The 24338-nt window shown below is 36.5% G+C and overlaps 1 protein-coding gene across 2 annotated transcripts in view; it reads left to right on the top strand.

Moving 5' to 3' along the window:
• MANBA (mannosidase beta) overlaps positions 1-24338 on the top strand; it is a 137643-nt gene that overhangs the window by 99951 nt on the left and 13354 nt on the right. For both annotated transcript variants that reach the window (XM_025386310.1, XM_025386311.1), the window contains 3 exons: positions 3829-3996; positions 10438-10656; positions 17643-17807. In XM_025386310.1, coding sequence (XP_025242095.1) covers positions 3829-3996; positions 10438-10656; positions 17643-17807 — 552 coding nt within the window. The remainder of the gene's footprint in view (positions 1-3828; positions 3997-10437; positions 10657-17642; positions 17808-24338) is intronic.

Genomic DNA, 24338 nt, shown 5'->3' with positions numbered 1-24338 from the left:
TTCTTTTTTTTTTTTTTTTTTTTTGAGGTGGAGTCTTGCTCTGTTGCCCAGGCTGGAGTGCAGTGGCCGGATCTCAGCTCGCTGCAAGCTCTGCCTCCCGGGTTTACGCCATTCTTCTGCCTCAGCCTCCCAAGTAGCTGGGACTACAGGCGCCCACCACCTCGCCCGGCTAGTTTTTTGTATTTTTTTTTTAGTAGAGACGGGGTTTCACCATGTTAGCCAAGATAGTCTCGATCTCCTGACCTCGTGATCTGCCCGTCTCGGCCTCCCAAAGTGCTGGGATTACAGGCTTGAGCCACCGTGCCCGGCCGTAATGTTGAATATTCTTATATTGAAGTAATCTTTCCTGTTAAGAGAAAAGCTTCTTAGAGAAATGGCTGACTCCAGATCTGGCACAGGAAATATATTAGATAATCCTGGATATCTTCTTTTTACAAATGGCAATGGTGTTAATGTAATATTATCAACTGATAGTTTTAGCCACAGATCTGAGGTTTATGAGCTGTGTTTTGAATATACTTATTTTTGCAACAAGGTCTGTTTAGGGGATGATCATGCTTTGAGACACAGATTGCATTATATTTCCTCTCCCCTAAATATTAAGTGCATGGCATGGGTTTCCATGTGGAATCAGAGTGGGATGCTTGTCAATACAAGAAAATTCTGAATCATGATGTACTCCCAAAATACAGTTTAGGAACCAACTTGTGAGTATCATATGCTGGTAAAATACTACTGAAACATTGGACTGATTCATTAGCATCCATTAGAAATGATCACTGCACCAGGAGATCACCCCTACTTTGTAAAAAGTTTACAAGACTGTGGAGACATATTGAGTTTTTATAGTGCTCTGCAACATGTTAAAGAAGGAAACAAATCAGTTTTCTTGGTAACCTCAGGTGAAGCTACACTGTGGATAATTATTGACTTTGATTTCAATTTCACATGTCCAACTGTCTGCCAGATTTTTTGCAATGTTGATATACAAAGAACAAATCTTTTGATATTTCTTCTTGAATGGTGAGTCTGCCACCGTAGGGAGGTCACTTTACCTCTTGAGCTTCAATTTCTGTATCTATAACTCTAGTATGATGTCACTCCTCGTGAAACTGTTTCAAAGATTAAATAGGATAATACATGTAAGGCATGCAGTACAAAAGAAATAACAAGTAATACCAGCTGTCCCACTAACTTAGCATGTCTTCAGAGTACATCTACTATCTTTTACCCAATGCACTCTTTCAAGATTTTTCTTTTTAGCAGGAAATATGAAAGTCATTGATACTTTCTTCTTCCTCATCTCCCACATCCATCTGGTTTTAAAATTGAGACAATTTTTTGATACCAATGTTACTTGTATTTGTATTTACTTTCTCATCCCCATACTTACTACTCTAGTTCAAATCTTATTTTTCCCTGTCCTCAAATATAGCATTGGTCTCTTTCAATATGTGCATACTCAACAGAGCTGCCAAAGTCATCTTCCACTGACACATTTTAAGTCATACCACATTCCTGCTCCGAACCCTGATCCTAGAATATCTCAACATGCAGATAACAAGGAAGCTATCGAAGTTATGTCAAAAGGATTTTTGAGAGACTCTGAGCAACCGAAAGGTGGACAATTTGAGATTCAATAAGGATAAGGACGTCAATGAACTGAATCCATCAAGTGTGTTAAAATCTAGAGTTCATAACATAGTGTCTACAGATGTATATTTTGTGAAAAACGGTACAGAAATGCAAGGAAGCGATTTCTGTAACACTATAAAACTCGAGATAGTGGTTACTTTTGGAAGGAGGAAGGGGCTGTGATTAGGAAGAGGCACATGGATGGCTTCCGGCGTGGCTGCACTGGGTGGTGGCTACAAGAGTGATTGCCTTATAATAATTCATCATATCATAATTTGCTTTCTGTAACTGTGTTTCATTTTAAAATAAAAGGTTTGAAAAGTACAATTGAACGCCTTCCCTTGCCAACAGCTCCCCTGAGGTGGCTTCTTGCCCTCTGGATAAGGTATAAGATCCTCTTGTGCGGGACCCCATCCAGCTGGTGTCTGCTCCTGTTCAGGAACCATCTCCGTCTTGCTGTCTATGTCCTGGAACATCTTCCCTGTTCACTGCCCTTGTGGGCCACCTCCTTTATTCTCCTTTGGCCCCTCTTACCTTAAGCATGGGAAAAACCTTTTGCCTTTTGAGACACACATCACACTTTGAATTACTTGTTCAAGGATTTGTCACCTCTGCAAGACTGTCATCTCCCTGAGTCCTAGGGCTCATTCCCTCTGCATCCCCACTCTGTGGATTATTTACGAAGTGGATAGATGAGTGGATGAATGAATAACTTTAAACATATTAATTATAGTTACACAGGTTGCAAACATTTCAATTTTATTTTTAGTTTCTTTCATATAAATAATTAAAACATCTATGTATCTTCAGTGCTTTGATGCATTATTAGAGACAAGGAGAGCCATTTCATGCAGAGTTTGTTAAAATTTTAAAGTAAAGGTTACCATAAAACTCTAAGTCAGCTTAAAGGTTGTGTGTAACACGGTGTCACTGAAGCTTTTTGCCACTTAAGGATTTATATTTGTATTTTCATCAGTAGCATAAATATGTCAGTCACAGTTAGTAGCAGCTGTCCCTTTCTTGGGCATTTACAAAGACCAAAAAAGAAATAGTGTTTATATGGCTGGCTGAGAAAACACAAGACTTACTTTTTTTTTAAAAAAATGAAGCATATCTCTTTAATATACCTTCAGTGCATCTCTATTTCCTCTATATGAGTTTCTGAGCTTCTCGAATGGAGAACACATTGAGAGCATCAGTGGGGGGCCATCAGTGTAATCACGCATGACAGTGAAAGTGAACCTATAAATATCAATGAGGTAACATTGCCAAAACATGTTCTAAAAGAATTTTTCTTGACCATTGATTCACTCTGCCATTCTCAGAGGAATTGAATTGCTCTCTACTGGAGCACATGTCCTAGTGTGTTAGAAGAAGGAACATGTCTGAGTCTGTCCAGTGCAAACATAACACAGGTGGATCCTTTTGCCTTTATGTAGGGCCAACCCAGATGAGCTCAGTTTATGCAGGCCTCATGTGGCACAGTTTTGCGGTGGATTCTCCAATTTTCCCTTTTATATTTAAACATGTTCAGTAACTTAATGTTAGCTGATTTCTCAGGACATGACATTGATAGTTATTTCAGGAGACATCACCCTGATTGCCCTCATCTGTTTTCCTTTAGAGCATTCCATATTTGTCTTTAACTGCCAGCATACCTCTAGTACTCACTTGCTTTGTAAAACCTTCTCTAGTTCTCCTTCTGGTTTTCTGATCTCGGTGGAGCCTGCACAGGAACCTCTGTCCCTCCTTCAGTGGTAGTGATTGCTTTGCCTCATTTGTTTGTTCACACAGAACTCCAATTTGCTGTTAAGAACCAGTCCCCAAAATATAATGTCTCCTGCCTTTTGTATTTCCTGGAAGTTTTCTTTGTGGCAATCCACGTAATGATGAGTTTATTCGTTCCCTTTTTCTTTCTCTTTCTAAAAAAGGGGTTATATTATCTTCAGTTTTTGTATAGCAGAGAAGAGAAACCCTATGTATCAGTGTTTATAAAATCTAGTTAAAAAGAATCTCAGCGATTTCTTAAAATGTATTTCTATAGCTAACATGACTAGCCATTTTCAAATTAGGTTTTTGGCACATAAGAATTTATGTGCAAAAATGCAAGGGCTCTAATTTTATGAGTAATTATAGCTCTGAGTTTCTTATGTTAACTCTTTGAAAATCATTTTATATTTTCTTAATTTTCAGATCAAGAGACTGAAATCTCATCCTTCTATCATCATATGGAGTGGCAATAATGAAAATGAGGAGGCGCTGATGATGAATTGGTACCATATCAGTATCACTGACCGGCCAATCTACATCAGGGACTATGTGACACTCTATGTGAAAAACATCAGAGAGCTCGTACTGGCAGTAAGTAATGATTTTTTAATGCAGTGGAATTTAAGAATGTATCTTTAAAATGGATAAGTTTGAATACTGGTATAATATGTTTTATGCCCCTTTTTAGGGCTGTCTTCAACAGTATCGTTTGATTACAGAGTATCCCATTGTAGTGCAGCAGCAGATGAAAGGATTTATGGGCTGTGGACTTCTTGGAGGATGAACTTATCTGTGTCGCTCTCCACACATACACCAATGCAGTGCTTACAATGCTAGGTTGTCACATGCTCCTTGGAGTCCATCCGTGGATCCCAGAAAGCCCTTAGAATCTCTAGATTAGATGATTATTTATATGCCACTGCTACAATTCTGTAATCATATGTGTTAAAGTAGAATTTGGTATATATCACATGTGAATATCCTGGTATGTGATTTAAGGGGCAAAGAGAGATGAGAGAGCTGGTCTCCAACCCCACTGTATGGCCCTTGCTCTATAGTGATTCTCTTTGCACCACTCTTTGTCTCATTGGCATATTATACAGACATATGTTCATATAAATTGGCCTTTTTGTGAGAAAAAGCATTTTTTTTCAGTAATGCCTTCAAAAGTTTTAACTTTTGAAAAACTTTGTTTAACATGTGATTTAATAATCTGGTTATCTTTACACTGTTGTGTCTGTAAATAGATGTTTTAAATATCTGGGTATATCCGGAAGCAATTTGAAAAGGCATCTGTTTTTTAAAATAGTATGTGATATTAGCACCTAAACATGCCCAGTTGAAGGTGCTATTCCATTTATGAGAAGAAACTTCATTGAGAATTCATAAAAAACGTGGGTTCAATTGTATAACTTACCTGATATACTAAGTGATGTGTCATGAATAATTTTTCTATTCACAAAATGTGATGGTACAAGTTTTAAAGAATATTTACAGAACACTTATTTTATAATCTTTTTATTCACAATATTGGTATTATGTTTTTCATGTCTGATGGATCTATAGTTTCTGAGGATTTTTATTTTATATCATAGTGGTTAAGTACTCATGCTTTGAAATCCTGGCTGGGCCACTTCCTGTCTATGTAATCTTGGGCAAGTTACTTCATCTTCCTTTTCCCATCTATAAAGTTAGGTTAAAAATAGGAGCTAACTTTTAAGAGTTGTTATGCGGACTAAGCGAGATAATGGATGGAAGGTACATGACTGAGTCTGACACATAGTAACCTTTTTTTTTTTTTAAGTTAAAATATTTCTTTGGGGGAGGGGACACCACATTTCTGCTTAATGAAAAGAAATATTTTTACAATCCAGAGCTCTTTTATTTTTTAAACACCTGTTATGCCATGCATTCATAGGGAACAGGTTCTAGAAGCTCAGGCTCTGTTCCGTTGGTTCTCACAGTGCACTTCTCTGGGTGGAGCCAGCTGTGCTTCCATTGAACTCAGGCTCCTTTCTCTTTGGCTTCCTTCTTTTTCTTTTCCTTTCTTTCCTTCTCAAGTTTTGGGGAGCTATCTTGGCTCCTAGAGTGCTTAATATGCTCAACACATTAATTCTCTTGGCAACAATCTTGCACTTAACTTGTTGGTTTACAACACTGCCAACAGCCTGCTGGCTAGCACAGTAGACTCCTCTGGTTTTCCCATGTTAACGTTTGTGGGGTATTCCTTTTTGAACCAGATGCATTCCCCTGATGTCTGCATCACCCTTCTTGTAGATTCACATGTATATGGCCAAAGGAACAACTCCATATTTTCTAAAAGACCTAGAGAATATCAGGTGCCTCTCCTCTTTCCCTTTGTGTGTCATCGTTGTGGTGAATTACTGGAAGATGGTGGTTCACAGTAACTTTTTTTTTTTTTTTTTTGAGATGGAGTCTCATCTGTTGCCAGGCTGGAGTGCAGTGGCGTGGTCTCAGCTCATCGCAACCTCTGCCTTCCGGGTTCAAGCAAGTCTCCTGCCTCAGCCTCCCGAGCACCTGGTATTACGGGCATGTGCCACCACGCCCAGCTAATTTTTGTATTTTTAGTAGAGATGGGGTTTCACCATGTTGGCCAGGATGATCTCGATCTCCTGACCTCCTGATCCACCCACCTCGGCCTCCCAAAGTGCTGAGATTACAGGCGTGAGCCACCGCACCTGGCCCACAGTAACCTTTTAATTAAGACTAGCCATCATCATCATCATCCTTGTTGGTTTTGTTCAACAAGGTAGGTCTTCAGACACTTACACATTTTGATCATTAATTTTAACACTACTTTCTTAAGCTTTAAAAACTTAGCTTCTTTGGGCCATTTCTTTTTCACCTGTGAAATGGAGATATGCCTTTCTCTTTAGGGACTTACTTATCTTAAAATGAGCTGTGAACAGTAACTGATGTTTGCAAAATTTTTTGAAGATGAACAGTATTAAATGCTACATAATCACTACTGCTTTTAATTTCCATCAAAGTATTAGGCATCATAAAAAGGTAAAGCAGCATAAATTGATTCATCTATAAATTGGCTGTAATGATTGGTTTCCTACTGCACTTGCTTTTTTTGATGGCCATTCTGTTGGATCACCTTGTGGTAGTTCCTGGTCCAAATAAGTGTTTAAGGTCATGACTTAGAGAGAAATCGTCTGTGAGATCTGCAACAAATAACCACACCTTAAGAATAAATGATTTATAAATGGACGGAAATTATAATGCATCATCAAAGCCAGATATTTTTAGGTAGAGACTTGTTTGTAATTTTACTGCATGGCTCAGCTTACCAGATTTCTCAAGCATCTCAAGAAATGAAGGGAAATCTGTCAAGCTTGATCAATCAAGGCCAATTGACTGGCCTTCTTCTTCAATGTTCTTCAAAGCCATTGCAGCAAAAATATTTTTAAACATTTAATATCACCTATAATTTCATCATACTTTTTAATATTTTTAAATTCACCCAACATCTACTGAGTACCTATTACCAAGTGCAAAGCCTCATCCCCGATGCTGTGGGGGCACTCTTATCCATGTGGAGCTTACAGTCTGCTGTGAAAGGGAAGCAGGGAAAAAATTATCAGACCTTGGGCAGTGAAAAAAGTGCTATAAAGAATGTAGCTTCATAATGCTGGGAACTGTTGTGGTAGAACCATTAATTTTAACTGAAAGAATCTAAAAAGGCTTTCAAGTAAAAGTTTACATTCAAGCCAAACCTTACAGGTGGAGAATTTTGAGGCAAAGTGTTGTCTAGTAGTGCTTTAGGTCATGAAAACAATGTAAATAAAGGTAAAAAGATGTGAAAGTAGGTGGTATGTATAATGAGCGGCAAGCAGTGCCTGGTGGCTAAGAGCAAGGGACTCCTGGATTCCTGTGGGAGAGTGGAAGGTAGTAAAGACTGGAAGCAGACCATAGAGGGACTTTAAATCATATTATGGAGTTGAGCTTATTCAGTAGACAGTGGGAAGCCAGTGGACATTTTGCAGGAGAGGAGGAACTTTATCTGGTGCATGTTATGGAATATAACTTTACTAGCAAATATTAGGGAGGTGAGAGGTCCTAGACAAGAAAACCAGTCATAATAACTAAAACTCCAAGTTACTGAGATGTCAGGGATCAATATGTGAATTACAATTATTATATTAATTAATATTATTATATATTAATATATTAAAGCTGGATGTGGTGTCTTACACCTGTAATCCCAGTGACTTGGGACCTGAGGCAGGGGGAACATTTGAGGCCAGGAGTTTGAGACTAGCCTGGGTGATGTAGCCAGACCCTATCTCCAAAAAAATTTTAAAAATTCTCTGGGCATAGTGGCATGTGTGCCTGTAGTCCTAGTTACTTGGGAGGCTGAGGCAGGAGGCTTATTTTGAGCCCAGGAGGTCGAGGCTGCAGTGAGCTATGATCGTGCCACTGCACTCCAGCCTGGGCAGCAGAGCAACATTAAAAATTCATTATATAAGTGCTTTCTGTAATTTATTTACTTAATTTGTAGAAGTTCCCTGGAGTGTAGGTGATATATTTATTTTAGAGTCATGAAGTCCTCAAGGTCATGGAGGTCATAGGTAGTGGAGTCCAGTGGTGTGGGATTGGAAATGAGGTGATGGGAAAAAAATCTGAATGTAGAGTTGCTGCTCCTCAGAGTGACTGAATGTGGGAAGTAGGAGAGGGAGAAATTGAAGATGACTGCACTCTGGGTACCATCAGCAAGAAAGGGAGCATAGTCAGATAAGTTTGGAATTAGTAAACAAGGAATTCTGCTTTAAAAGGTTGGATTTGCGATGTTGGCAAGACAACACAGGGAGAAATGTGGAGCTGGTTATCAGGAATGTAAGTGTGGCAGTGAACATGAGGTCAAGGGTGCAGGTGTGGGCAAGGAGTAATCAGAACATCCATGTGAGGGGAAGCCATGGGACAGGGTATAGAACAAGGAGAAGCCTGAGATAGAGGGAGTGTCCATCTGGGGATGGAGAGGGTAGCTGGAGAAGGAAGAATCAGGAAGATTGGGGGAAACTGGAATGTGGAAGAATTGTGAACGAACAGCCAGGAGTGGAGAGAGCTTCAGAAATAATAGGTGGTAAATAGGGTCATTTATTGCACACCAAGAGGGAATGAGTGGGGACAGAAAGAACTGCTATATTTAGTAAGTAGAAGTTCATGGGTAATTTTTGAAAAACATTTCAGTGGAGTGGCATGATCAGGAGTTGAATGTCAGGGGTTTATGAATGAGAGGATGGTAAAGAAATCTGATGGACTACAAGGGATCAAAGGGACTTTTTATTAGGATAAGGGGAGTCCTAAGGAATCTAAGGGAAAAGGGCAGTAGAGGGAGATTAAGAAAAAAAAGAGTGGAAGATAGTTTGTTGGCTGTAGTACCAAAGCAAAATAGAAAGATGACCAGAATACAGAGAGTCTGGCAAAGGAAAGGGTTAAGGATTTTTTTTTTTTAAATGATGGAAGAGAAACAAGAAATGAAATATGGATCGATATACCATGAACATAATGGTGAAAATTTGAGAAAATTATTTTCTGAAAGTCTATCTCTCAGGGAAGTCTTACTGGCCTTCTTCAATATGTTTTACATTCCCAAAGAGCCTTGCACTTTTCCTTCAAAACACTCATCACACTTATAACTACTTGTTCAGTACCTGGTTTCAGCACTAGATTGCCATCCACTCTTCCAAGAGGATCACCATGGCTGTCTGCTGAACTTCCAGCACATAGAAAGAACTGCATGCCTGGCTCATAGGAAATACTCAAAAGAGATTTGATGTATAAGTAGTTGACAGAGTCGTAGATTCTCTCTCTCTCTCTCTCTCCCCCCCCCTCGCTTTCTCTCCCCCTCCCCCCCTCCCTCTGCAGTGCGAAAAAATGCCAGAGACACAATAGATTTGACAAATACTTGCTAAGTGAATGAAATCTTCTCAGTGAAATAGGAAGTGGTCTCATCTACTGATGATAATAACTATATTTTGAGTTCTCACAGTGTGCTAGGCACTCTGTTAAGCACTTACATGCTAGATGTAACAGGTAAGCCACAGTAGTTCAGTGGTTTACATAATAAAAGTTTATTTCTTGCTCACTGACACTATGAAAGGGCTGCTCCTGATTGACAGGCAGCTCCTCTTTCAGAGATAGAGACACTTTGTTCCAGCTGCACCATCTCTTGCACCCTCACCTGCAAATGGGGGAAGAGGATGAGAGTGAGGCACTTGGCCCCATATGGGCTAGGAAGCCACTTCCTAGGGATGGCTTTATATTATAGAAACGAGAACATGAATTGGTTGACACCTAGCCATCACTTTCACATATGAGTTACTTACTATTTATAATACCTCTAAAGGAGGTACTATTATTATCCTCATTTTGCAGATAAACCTACCGAGGCTTAGACCTGTCCAAAAATAATAAGGTTCAGATTTGAGATTTAAAGTCAGGTTCGCGTCCATCTGACTCAGTAGCTTCTGTTCTTACCTGCTAGACCTTTGGTTCTCAAGTGGTGGTGATTTTGCCCCCGTGGAACATTTGGCAGTGCCTGTAGACATTTTTCAAGGTTGGGGGAGAGCTACTGACATCTATTGGGTAGAGGCCAGGGATGCTACTAAATATCCCACTATGCATAAGACATCCCCACCCCCAGCCATCCTCTACAAAAACGTATCCAGCTCAAAATGTCAATAGGGCCAAAGTTGAGAAACTCTGGACTAGACTGTACACCACCCATGATGGATGAGAGTGGAGGCAAAACATGATTGAAAAAATTAAGAACAGCTGCTGTGAGGGATGAGCTAAGTGTTACTTATGAAAAGGTATAAAGGATTGGCGAAGAGCAGAGAGGTGCTGGTGGTTGTTGAATGGGGAGGAAGGTAAGTGGTCCTATTAATTTTCGATCAGCTACTTGGCATTTCTGGGACTTGTTAGTATTTTTAAAGAAGTAAATGATTCATACTTTACAGGATGAATATATTATCCTTGAATTCATTTTATTTCTGAACTTAGGGAGACAAGAGTCGTCCTTTCATTACGTCCAGTCCTACAAATGGGGCTGAAACTGTTGCAGAAGGCTGGGTCTCTCAAAACCCTAATAGCAATTATTTTGGTGATGTACATTTTTATGACTATATCAGTGATTGCTGGAACTGGAAAGTTTTCCCAAGAGCTCGATTTGCATCTGAATATGGATATCAGTCCTGGCCATCCTTCAGTACATTAGAAAAGGTAAGTCATCTTTTGATTTTCTAATGTTTCAAAATGATACAGTGTGGGCATGTGTTTTTTCTGACCACTGGTTCAGAAAATCATTTGAAACCTACATCTTATTTAAATGAAAGTTTGAGAAGAAGATGGAGGAAAATAAATTTTTTAAACTTTTGGGGATTACTTTTCTATATTGCTTTTACTGTGTTCCTTCAGGAGCACTGAAAGCACTAAATGGGGCCCAGTGGTTGCTTAAGCCTGACTTATTATCACACATGGAAATAACTCTTACTTACTACAATAAGTCTTACTTGTAACTCATATCCTGCAACAGTTTTACCATTTACAGATATTCAGAACTGGATATTTCACTACACGAAGAGGGTAAATGTGATAAATAAACCTTAGTCTAATGTTATCATCTTACCTTTTCTCACCTCTTTCTCCTCCTATTCCATTTTTCCTTCCTCAACTCCTCTTCCTCCCTTGTTTTCATGGTGTTGGTGTGTTTTATTTTCTGTATGGATTTTCACTCTCTCTGTTCCTAAAGATTCAGTTTCAGCATTGTGTGTATTCTTCTTAAAATAGCTTTATTGAGATATAATTCACTTGCCATACAATGCACCCATTTAATGTGTACAATTTAATAGTCTTCAGTATATTCACAGAGATGTGCAGCCAGCACCACAATCTAATTTTAGGACATTTTTTATCACTCAAAAGAAACCCTGAACCCATTAGCAGCCACTCCCTATTTTTCCCTATCCCTCCTCCCCAGTCTTATACACTAACAATCTAATTTCTGTGTCTATAGTTTTCCTTACTCTTTATATTTCATATAATTGGAATAATATAATATGTAGTCTTTTGAGACTGATTCTTTGACTAGGTGTGTTTTCAGGGTTCATCCATGTTGACCATGTATTAGTATGTTCCTTTTTTTTATTGCTGAATAACATTCTGTTGCATGGATATACTACGTTTTGTTTATCTATTTATCAGTTGATGGACATTTGTGTTATTTCCTCTGTTTGGGTATTATGAATAATGCTGCTGGGAACATTTGTGTACATGTTTTGTGAATATATATTTTCAGTTCTACTGAATGTATATCTAGGAGCAGAATTGCTGGGTCATATGATAGCTCTATCTTTAATATTCTAAGGAACTGTCAAATTGTTTTCTGTAGCGATTGCACCATTTTGCATTTCTATCAGCAAGGTATTAGGATTCCAATTTCTCCATATCCTTGCCAACACTTGCTATTTTCTTTTTTTCTTCACATTTCCCTAGGAATTTACATTTACAGGAAATTTGCATATCATTGATGACTAATCATGTTGAGCATTTTCTTCATGTGCTTCCTGGCCATTTGTATGTCTTCCTTTGAGAAATGTCTATTCAAATCCTTTAGCCATTTTTTTTTTTTTTAATCGAGACAGGGTCTTGCTTTGTTGCCCAGGCTGGTGTGCAGTGGAGTGGTCATGACTCACTGCAGATTTGACCTCTCAGGCTGAAGCAATCCTCCTGCCTCAGTCCCCCCAAGAAGCTGGGGCTACAAGCATGTACCAACACACCAAGCTAATTTTGTAGAGATGGGGTTTCACCAAATCATCCAGGCTGGTCTGGAACTCCTGAGCTCAAGTGATTGCCTACCTTGGCCTCCCAAAGTGCTGGGCTTATAGGCGTGAGCCACTATGCACGGCCTGGTCATTTTAAAATTATTTGTCTTTATTTTATTGAGTTATGAAATTTTTAAAAATATTTTCTGGCTATAAGATTTTATCAGGTATTTGATTTGCAAATATTTTCTCCCAGTGTGTGGGTTGTCACTTTATTCACTTTCATGGTATCACTTACAGCACAAAAAATTTAAATTTTGATGACGTTTTACTTACCAATCTCTTCTTTTTGGTGTTGCATCTAAGAAATCATTGCCTCGCCCCAAATGGCAAAGGTTTATTTCTGTGTTGTCTTCTAAGAATTTTATAGTTTTAGCTCTTGCGTTCAAGTCTATGGTCATTTTGAGTTATTTTTTATGTGTGGTGGGAGGTAGGAGTTCAGGTTCATTCTTTTGCATGTGGATAGCCAGTTGTTCCAATAGCATATATTGAAAACACTATTCCTTTCCCCCATTAAATTCTTTTGGCCCTGAAAATCAATTAACCGTAAAAGTTAGGGTTTATTTCTGAATTCTCAATTCTGTTCAAGTGGCATATTTCATGTCACTATGCACTGTCTTGATTGCTATAGCTTTGTAGTAAGTTTTGACATTAGGAAGTGTGAGTCCATCAATTTTGTTCTTCTTTCAATTTTTTTTTTTTTACTATCCTGGGTGCCTTGCATTTCCAAATGAGCCTTGGAATCTATTTGCTAATTTCTGCAGAAAAGTTAACTGGGATTTTGATAGGGATTATGTTGAATCTGTTGATCAGTTTGTGAGTGTTGCCATCTAGTAATATTAAATCTTCTGACACATGAACATGGGATGTCGTCTTTAATTTCTTTCAACAATGTAGTTTTCCGTGTACCAGTCTCACAATTCTTTGGCTTACTTATTCCTAAGTGTTTTATTCTTCTTGATGCTATTGTAAATAAAATTATTTTCTTAATTTCATTTTTAGATTGTTCATTGCTAATGTATAAAAATACAAATGATTTTTGTATATTGAGCTTGAATGCTACAACGTGGACGATCTCATTTAATAGCTCTAATAATATTTTGGAGGATATTCTTTAGCATTTTCTATATATAAGATCATGTCATCTATAAATAGAGGTATTAATAATATTACTTCTTCCTTTCCAATCTGGAAGCCTTTTATTTGATTTTCTTACTTAATTTCCCTGGCTAGAACTTTTCATACAATGTAGAAAATGGGTGGGAAGACAAGATATCCTTGAGTTGTTCTTTTTCTTAGGGGGGACATTTCAGTCTTTTACCATTTAGTGTGATATTGACAATAGGTTTTTAGTAGATGTCCTTTATAAGGTCAAGGAAGTTCCCTTTTATTTCTAGTTAGCTGAGTGCTTATATCGTGAAAGAATGTTGCATTTTTTCAAGTGCTTTTTCTTCATCTATTGAAATGATTGTGTGGTTTTGTTGTCCCTGCATCAGTTGTGTAAAGTAACCACACACAAAAAAGTCTTTTAAGACAATTTCAAAATCTTTTTCAATTTCACCAACTGAACACAACTATATTTGCTTATTCACATTGAAGTTATACTGTACTTTAACTTTAATGATGTCATAACCTTAGCTCTACCCTTGGTTTTTTAAAATTTAAAAATTAACAAAAAATTGTATGTATCTATTGTGTACTACACGATGTTTTGAAACATATATACATTGTGAAATTCCATACCCCCCTTTTTAATTGTTCCCAAATTGTGGGGCTTATCTTTTGGGAATACTATTGTTTCAGAGTGAAGGAGGATGAAGTTCAGTATCCTGACGCAGGCAGGAACAAGTGTTGAGAGTGGGAAGGAAGGAATGAAGGAAGCAAGAATATTTACTGAATAATTGCTGTGTACCACGTACTCATTCTTTAATTCGACAATAAGCTGCCCACTCCACTTTGAGACCCAGGAGGAAATCAAATTACTGTAAGAGGACGCAGATAGAACTCCCACCCTGCAGTGCTTTGATTTCCTCTTGGGCCTCAGTCAAAGGGGAGTGGGTCGATTATTGTCTAATAAAAGAATGAGTACCTGGTACACAAGCAATAATTCAGTAAATATTCTTGCTTCCTTCATTCCTTCCTTCCCACTCTCAGAAATAAGCAGCTGGGTTCAGACTTACTCTCTGTCTCCAGAGCTGATAGATTTTCTTTTCACCACACTTGAGAAAGATTAGTGTTAGAAATTGCTAAACCTTTTCCTTAAATCTGTAATAATTTCTACTGGCCTCCTTCAAATAATGGAATTATTTTTATCCCATGTTTTTGTGAAATGCCTGATGATGTTCAGAGATAATAAACACTATATTTTAAAATAGAGAAAGTTGAGGATAAGTGCTGCTCATTATGAATCATTTGTTATCTCGATTTACTCATCTCTTTTTAAGCTACACTGCTTAGTTGGGAATTTGAATAGGTGACTGGGAAAATAAAAGAAAGCAATAGAACAACTAAATAAAACTTTGGCTGTTTTATTTAGAAGCTTTTTCATGTATTCAACAAATTGATTAAAACATATCTCTTTAATTTGGGATACATTGATTTTTCATAAAATATATTTTCAACATGTGGTTATCAATATTGCACGGTGATTAAAAGTTTGGGCTTTGGGATAAACAGAACTGGATTGAATATGACAGCTGCCACTCATTATCTGTATTATCTTGGACAGATTATGTAATCTTTCTGAATTTCAGTTTCTTCATCTGTAAATTGGGGTTAATAGTAGTAAATACCTCATGTATATGTGTGTGTGTGCGTGTAGATATGCACATGTGCGGGCGTTCATGAGTAAAGATTACGTTAACTAATACATTGAAGCACTTAGCACTGTACCTGACACAGTGAGAGCCCATGAAATGTAAACTATTATTACCTTTAGTATAGTCCATTTTAATCATATTATTTGTATGAAAGTTTCATTTTTTTCAGATCCTTCTGGGTTTAATGAACTAGGGACTGGAGCTAGATTGCATTAGATTTGGATACTGAACAAGTTATTCAACCTTTCTGTGCCTGGTTTTCACATCTGTAAAATGGGGTGATAATTGTACCTGCTCGTAGAGTTTGTTTTGTTTTTTGTTTTGAGAGAGGGTCTAGCTGTGTCACACAGGCTGGAGTGCAGTGGCGTGATCATGGTTCACTGCAGCCTCAAACTCGTGGGCTCAAGCACTCATCCCACTTTAGCCTCCCAAGTAGCTGGGACTACAGGCATGTGCCACCACACAGGGCTAATTTTTTATTTTTATTTTTGTAGAGATGGGGTCTCACTATGTTGTCCAGTCTGGTCTTGAACTCCTGGGCTCAAGCGATCCTCCCACCTTAGCCTCTCAAAGTGCTGGGATTACAGGTGTGAATCACTGCACCTGGCCGGGTTTTTATGAGTATTAAATAAGTTAATATATATTTTTAAAGTTAATATTCTTAAAGTAATTAGAACTTTGCCTGGCCCTTTCCAGTTCTTTCTAGTAATATTATTATAGCCGAAATTTGAAAGATTTTCAAACCATAGTTATAAGAAGGTAGAAAGCCTCCCATATGACTAAAGATCAGGTTTACTGATTATGGGATAGACCCAAATTATTACAAATAGGAAGGCTGCATGGCCCAAAGGTGTATTTCAGACTTTGAAAAGGAGGAAGGACATTCCTATGTGAAAGCTAAAGAAGTTGAGCTCAAAGAAGTAGAGTGGAATAGTGATTACTAGAGGGTGGGAAGGGTTGTGGGGGAGGGGCAGTAGAGGTTGGTTAATTATAGTAACTAACCTCTAAACCAACCAAATTAACCAACCAATGAAAATTATAGCTAGATGGGAAGATTAAGTTCTAGTGTTCTATAGCACTTTGGGGTAACTATAATTAATAATAATTTATTGTGTATTTTCGGATAGCTAGAAGAGAGAATTTTGAAAGTTCCCAACACAAAGAAATGATAAATGTTTGAGGTGATGAATTTACTTATTACCCTGATTTGATCCTTATACATTGTATACATGTATCAGATTATAACATGGTACCCCATAAATGTGTACACTTATTGTGTCAATTAAAAATAATAAGCATAAATAAAATAAATTAAGAGGAGGAAGCATAGGAAGAAGACTATCGATAAAGGATGTGCATCTAAAATGTGTACGAGATGATTGTAAATGTGAATCTCTCTTTTAAATACATAATAGGAGTAGTTAGCATTCTTTAATTCCGGTGGTGGCATTTTGGAAAAACATCTATAATTAGGAAAATCTTCCAAATTTAATATGGCTAGTGTACATTTCTTACATTTGGGTATGAATCAGTTCCTGAAGAATAACCTTTTCCTTTTATGGTAATGGGCCCATGTGTTGCTTAATTACTGGGAATGAGAAGTCATACTTTATGAACAGGGATTAGGCTTTTTTAATTTTCAGGTTTTTGGGTGGAGGGGCAGACTATGTTTTTTCAAAGTCTGTGTAACTTGAATTAAAACTCTGGATGTTTTCAGATGTAGCCAGCAATTGTCTTCTTTCTTAAGTACTAACAGTACATTAAATTATAGGCCTAAAAGCCAGAATTATTGCTTTTTTTCTCTTTTATTGTAGAAGGTATACTCCAACAAATGTGAGTTTTTTTACTTTGTTTTTTAATTTGAGCTGATGATAAAAGAAAGATCCTGTACGTTAGGATAAAACGGATAAAATAAAGATCCTATAATTTGGGCCTGGCTTAAAAAATGAAAGATTGATTTTTTTAGGGGAGAGAAGTAACATTATTTGGTTTGTGTCTTCAACTATATAAAAATTAGACATATGCATCAGTTTCATTTACTAATCACTGAGAAACAAGTGAGCAGTGTAAGTGCTAAAGCATTTACTCTCATAATATTCCTATTACAGTGTAATAGGTGTTTTATTCCTATATAAGAATTGTGACAGTTTTAACAGAGTGTCAACTGCATTCTATTATTAAGTTTTGATAAATGAATACTAGATAAAATATTTACCTAAGTAGATAAAATGATATTTTAAAATACATATAGTAAATGTTTCAAAAACCAGCAATATGTTTTGATAAAACAAGAGTCTTAAGAGAAACACCAAAATATAACTTTCTTAGTTGGAGGAAGGGAGGATATACGTACCAAACTCTAGTTTTGTGATTCCACTTTCCACAAGGCTAGTCCTTCACTGAACAACAAGTAGGATGGCAAAACATTTATGAAACTGGAGCCACAGAACAAACCTCGAGCTTTTTTAACTTTCGAGCTCTAACTTTCTAGATTTGTTAGGAACTTATAGAAGAGTAGTTTTACTGCTAACTTTCAGATTTCTAATTCTTATTCTTTATTTGAAAGGTCTCATCTACAGAGGACTGGTCTTTCAGTAGCAAGTTTTCACTTCATCGACAACATCACGAAGGTGGTAACAAACAAATGCTTTATCAGGCTGGACTTCATTTCAAACTCCCCAAGAGCACAGATCCATTACGCACATTTAAAGATACCATCTACCTTACTCAGGTAAGTCGTTTTCATTCTAGAGTTGAACAGGTTCCTGCAATTAATGTAAGAGATTATGTAGATTTTGTAGGCCATATATGGTGAAAACTATTCAAGTTTTCATTCTACTGGTTAAGGAATTTATTTTCTTCAAAGAACATATATGATGACACATAGGACATGAAATAGTTCATTTTTGGCATTTGCCTCTCTTACAAAAACAGCTCACAAAATTCTGAAAGAAATTGTGTATGAAAATATTCTCTACTTCAAGATTGCTCTAAAGGTTTAGTAATTAAGGCAGTGCCATTTCCCAAGGATAAAAATAGAACAACGGAACACAATACAGTCCAGAAACAGATCCCTGTATAATATAGACACCTGATTTATGGCTGTGATGCCACCACAATTGAGTATGAAAAGAATCATTTATCAATAAACAGTGCTGTATCATGTGGATGCCTTTATGGGAAAAGAAATGAACTTGATTCCCTATACAAATTAATTTGATTGTTGGGCATGGTGGCACACACCTGTAGTCCCAACTACTTGGGAGGCTGAGGTGGGAGGATTGATTGAGCCCAGGAGTTTGAGACCAGCCTGGACAAAATATCAACAACCCCATCTCTAAAAAATAAATGAATAATAAATTTTAGAAATTTCATTTGATCAATGACTGAAGACTCAAATGTGAAAGGTACTACAATAAAGCTTCAAGAAAACATGGAATAGCTTCATGATTTTGGGATAGGTAAGAGTTTTTATATAGAACATAGAAAGCACTAACTAGAAAAGAAAATATTGATAAATTTATACTCCATTGAAATTATGGACACCATTAAGTATAAAAAACACCATTAAGAGCGAGAAAAGGCAAGCCACAAATTGGGGACCAGTAGTTTTAATTCATATATTTGATAAAAGATTTGTATCCAGGATAAAGCAATTCTTATTGCTTTCTATAAAGCAATAAGAAAAAGCCTGACAATCTATTTAAAAATGGACAAAAGTCTTGAACAGGTACTTCGCCAAAGAAGATATCCAAAGGGTCAATAAATACATGAAAATGTACCCAATCTTGTTTTAAATAAAGAACATGCAAATTAAAGCCATACCAGGATACCCCTACACACCCAGCAGAATGGCTAAAATTAAAAAGATTGACAATACCAACTGCCGGTGAGGAAGAGAGACAGCTGGACATTTTAGACATTGTTAGTAGGAGTTTAAATGTGTTTAACCACTTTGGAAAATTTTATAGCGGTTTCTACCTAAGCTAAATGTTTGCTTCCTGTTTGAATCAGCATTTCTGCTCCTAGCTATGCCCCTAAGAAAAATGAGTTAATATGTCCACCAATGGATTTCTCAAATAATGTTCATAGCAGCACTATTCACAATAGCCCCAAAGTAGAAACAACCTAAATGTCCTTTAACAGGAGAATTTATAAACAAATTGTAGTATATTCATACAGTGGAATACTCCACGGCAATAGAAAAAGAATAAACTACTGATAATCAGCATGAACTTGGATGGGTCTCACAGGTATTACATTGAGTAAAAGAAACCAGACATAAAAGGATACATAACTGTATTGATTTCTTTTATATTGAAATTTAAGTATGTTATAGAAAAAAGTACAGATTAGAAAAAAGAGCAATCAGGATGATAGAGAGCCAAGTAGTATTAACTATTCTTGTGGAGGAGGGTGTGAGCAGTGATTAGGAAGGGATACAAGAGAACTTTCTGTTTTCTATCTTGACCTGAGTGGTAGTTACATGGATGTATGCATATATCGAGATTTGTGAATGTTACAGCGTGCAACTTGCTGGATTTTAAAAACAGTTCTATCAAGGTATGATGGACATATCATAAAATCCACACATCTTAAGAGTACAGTTAAGTGATATTTATAGAGTGGTGCAACCATCACTATGGTCCGATTTTAGAATATTTTTGTCATTCTAGAAAGAACCCTTGTACCCATTTACAGTCACTCCCCTTTCCCACCTCCAGCCACAGGACAACATACATCTATTTTCTTTCTCTATAGATTTTACTTTTCTCAGCATTTCATGTAAATGGAATTATACAATACGTGATCTTTTGCATCTGGCTTCTTTCACCTAGCATAAAGTTTTTGAAGATCATCCACGTTATAGCATGTAGTTCATGTCCATTTTCTTGCCAAATACTATTCAGTTGTATGGATATACACATTTTGCTTATCCATTCATCAGATTCATCTGTTGATGGACATTTGTTATATTGTATTCCAATTTTTGGCTATTACGAATAATGCTGTTATGAATACTCATATACAAATCTTCGTATGGACATAGATTTCCTTTTCAACGGGTAGAAATATACTAATGGAATTGCTGAGTTATATAACAAATTTATGTTTATCTTTTTAGGAAACTGCCAAACTGAATTTTGGATGATGTTTTCATTTTACTTTTTTCATTTGCCTATTTTAGTTCATGAACCTGTGACCACACTTAAGACTCCATTAAAGTCACTGCTTATTTACCTGCTGTTTTTGCATACGTGTTTGAAGTTCTTAGGAGGTAAAAGCCTAATCCCAATCATAAAAGTTGATCTGAAGTAGATAGGAAAATTTTAAAAACATAATCACAGTTAAATATTCCTATCTTAGTATCTAAAAACGTACGAATTTTAATCCAAACTCATGCTCACACCTTCATCAGTTTTCTCCTGTAGGAAAACACAAACCCCATGATAGAAGCTAAAGCAGAAAACTGTAAGCTGAAAGAATAATCTTTTTTAGAAGGTGATGAAATGATTAGGAGAATTTTAATGTTTCAATCATAATCTTATGGGTTAGGACAGTTTTGCCAGGGTGATGTGTAATTCACGAATTTACCAGAACACAAAGTTAAAGGCAATGCTGGTGTCTGTCCCTTGAAACGTGTTGCATTTTATTTTTGAAGTTTTCCACAGATGATATTCTGTTAAAGTGTTCTGATACATAAAATAGGCTGATTAGTATTTGTGTGTGTGTGTGTAAGAGACTTTTCTGCTGTTGTTTTTTATGCTGGATTTTATCCTTCCAGCTGTTTATTACTCTAACTTTATTCTTTTCCTCAAAATTATATTCCAAGAACTGACAGAAATAATTTTTCTTTTCAGAACTGATCAGCATTCAAGGTCCATAGTTAGGAAGTGGGCATACAGGTGGAGTTATTTGTTGCCAGTTTTTGTTGGTGATGGTTTTGTCTGAGAATTTAGCACTGGTGTCCTCTCAGGCTTTGGCTCAGAATTGGACTTGTCCTCATGTGGCTTGTGAGTGTCTACCGTGGCACTTTCCAACCTACTAGATGAGATCTGTGATGAAAGAATTCAGAGTTATGATTATTTTGTTTTGTTTTCAGTGTCAGATTTTCTTGACTGAAATATAGACAGAAAATGTTAGGGTTTTAGGGTTTTTCCTTGTTACTTTGATTTTAGAACAGTCCTCTTTAATATGTGTATTAGAAATAAAACCCTTCTCTGTTCTATTTTCTATATTCCTACTCCCACTCCTGTTCTTTTTCTCATAGATTGTCATACTATTCTGAAGAACAGACTGCTTGCCTATGTGCCACTTTTTAGATGGTTTATTAATTAAGGAATATTTGCAACTGTCAGCAAACTCTTAGCTGAGAAAGCTGTCCAGTAAATTTCTTCATGTTCAGAGCCTTCCCTATCTTCTCTTTATCTTATAGTCACAAAGATATCCCTATGCGCTCTTGCCTCTTTAATTCTCCTAGTATTCCAGGATAATCTTGCCTCACCTTTTACTATCCCCCTTTCCCTGTTATATTGTATTCCAAATAGCCCGTATACGTGAGCACACCCTCTTAAGCTATGTTACACAGATCTCACTCTCTAGTTTGAGGACCAGCTATCTAAACGAACACATCTAAACTAACTTTTAAGTAACTTACTCTACCAGCATGGCCTCTTATTGGCCACTAAGAGAATAGGCCAGGCCAAGGACATTAATTACCAAGCCCTTAGCTTACAGCCTTCTCTAGTGCTTTTGTTTATTCTTCATGTATCTATTGAACATCTAATGATGGCTTGGGGATGTCCTTGAGAAACTCATTTTCTTTAGGGGCCCATTTTATCTTCCCATGCTGTAAGCAACTTGATCGTAAGAACTAAGGACAAAAGGTAGGTGATGCTGCAGGCCCAGGTTTTGATGATACCTGCTGCCCTAGAATAGTTATTTGTTCGGTAAGTAGCACTGAGACACAATGGAAGATCCAGGCCATACTGAGCGTTTAAGATGAGAGTAGGGTGGGCAAAGGAGGGGAATGAAAGGGTGACCACTAACATTGTATATTATGTATTAGGAGTTTGTATAGGCATCATGTAATTTAAAAATCAAGCAAATATTTAGCATTCTTTGGGTATCTACTAAATGCCTGGTCCTGGATCATGAAGTGCTTACACCCATATCACTCTTTTCCATTTTATACATGAGTAAACAGGCTCAGAAAAGTTAAATATTTTGCCTAAGGACTCAGGGCAATGAATGGAGTAGGGTTTCTGCTTTTTAACCTGTAATATTCTGTCCCTTCACAGTTGTGATAATGGTGTTTGGTTAAATTGTTAACAGTAATTTTCAGCAATTAAGTGAAGTGGGCATCAGAAATTTGGCACATTAAATAAAGACCTCATTAGAACACTGGAGAAAACCAATGAAGCCAAAAGTTAATTCTTCAAATAGATCAACAAAATTGACAAACCTTTAGCTAGACTGGCCCAGAAAAAAGAGAGGACACTCAAAATACTAAATTAGGAATGATAGAGGAACTAGAAATAGATAAGGTGATAAGATAATATATACACAATTATATGGCAACAAATCAGATAATTTAGATGAAATGGATGAATTTCTAGAGAAACAACTCATGAAAACTGAATCAAGAAGAAATAGAAAATCTTAATAGCCCTATAACAACTAAGATTGAGTTAATTAAAAAACAAAAAAACCTTCCCCTAAAAAGAAAAATCCAGGACCGGATGGCTTCACTAGTGAATTCTAAGAATGTTTAAAGAAGAATTAAAAGAAACCCCTCATTAACGCTCTAAAAAAGTTAGTAATAAGAGGAGGAAACACTTAACTCATTCTGTGAAGCCAACGTTACCTTGATACCAAAACCAGACAAATATATCTCAGGAAAAGCAACCTATAGACTCATAATTCATGAATGTAGACAGAAAAAAAATCCTCAATAAAATGCTATCAATCCAAATCCAGCAGCGTATAAAAAGGATTGTATACCATAACTATGTGGGATTTATCCCAGGAATGTAATATTGATTTGACATATGAAAGTTAATCAGTGTAATAAACCATATTAGTAAAGAAAGAAAAAATACACACGATCATCTCAATAGATGAAGAAAAAGCATTTGACAAATCTTATACTGTTGAAAAAAAGATTTTAAAACTTGCTTCGAATCTACAGTAATCAAGACAGTGTGGTAATGACAAAAGACCAGGTATATCTAATAGATTGATTCAATAAAATTGAGAATCCAGAAACAAATATACATTTATGGTCAATTGATTTTCTTTTTTTAAAAAATTAATATTTCTTTATTTTAATTGATAAATTAAAAAATATATATTTGTGGTGTACAACGTGATGTTTTGATATGTGTGTACATTATGGAATGGCTAATTCAAGCTATTTAACATATGCATTACCTCACATACTTATCTTCTTTGTAGTGAGAACACTTAAAATCTACCGTTAGCAATTTTCAAATATACAATACATTATTAACTATAGTTACCATATTGTACAATAGATCTCTTGAACTTATTTCTCCTAGCTGAAATTTTGTATTCATTGACCAGCATCTCCTTGGTACTTCCTCTTTCCCCCATCCAGCCCTTGGTAACCACCATTCTACTCTCTGCTTCTATGAGTTTAACTTTTTTCAATTCCACATATATGTGAGATCATGTAGTATTTGTTTTTCTGTTCCTGACTTATTTCACTTAACATAATGTCCCCCAGTTACTTCCATGTTGTCACAATTGACAGGATTTCCTTTATTTTTAAGGCTGGATCATATTCTATTGTGTATATGTATCACATTTTCTTTATCTACTCATCTGTTGCTTTCATAGCTTGGCTATTGTAAATAACACTGTAATGAACATGGGAGTGCGGATATCTCTTCAACATACTGACCTAATTTCCTTCGGATAGATACACAGTAGTGGGATTGCTGGATCATATGGTAGTTCTATTTTTAATAGTTTGGGGAACCTGCATACTGTTTTGCATAATGGCTGTACTAATTTACATTCCAAATGGGAAAAAGAATAAAATGGGAGGAAGAATCATGTTTTCAACAAGTGGTTCTGGAAGAATTGGATATCCACATGCAAAATAATAAATTCAGACCACTACCTCATACCATATATAAAAATTAACTCAAAATGGATCAAGGATCTATATGTAATAGCTAAAACTATAAAACTCTTAGAAGGAAACGTCGGTATAAATTTTATGGCTTTTGGTTAG

The sequence above is a fragment of the Theropithecus gelada genome, chromosome 5, assembly GCF_003255815.1.
Source record: "Theropithecus gelada isolate Dixy chromosome 5, Tgel_1.0, whole genome shotgun sequence".
Classification (NCBI taxonomy): Eukaryota; Metazoa; Chordata; class Mammalia; order Primates; family Cercopithecidae; genus Theropithecus; species Theropithecus gelada.
The sequence above is the reverse complement of the archived record's forward strand: the minus strand, read 5'-3'. Positions and strand labels throughout refer to the sequence as shown.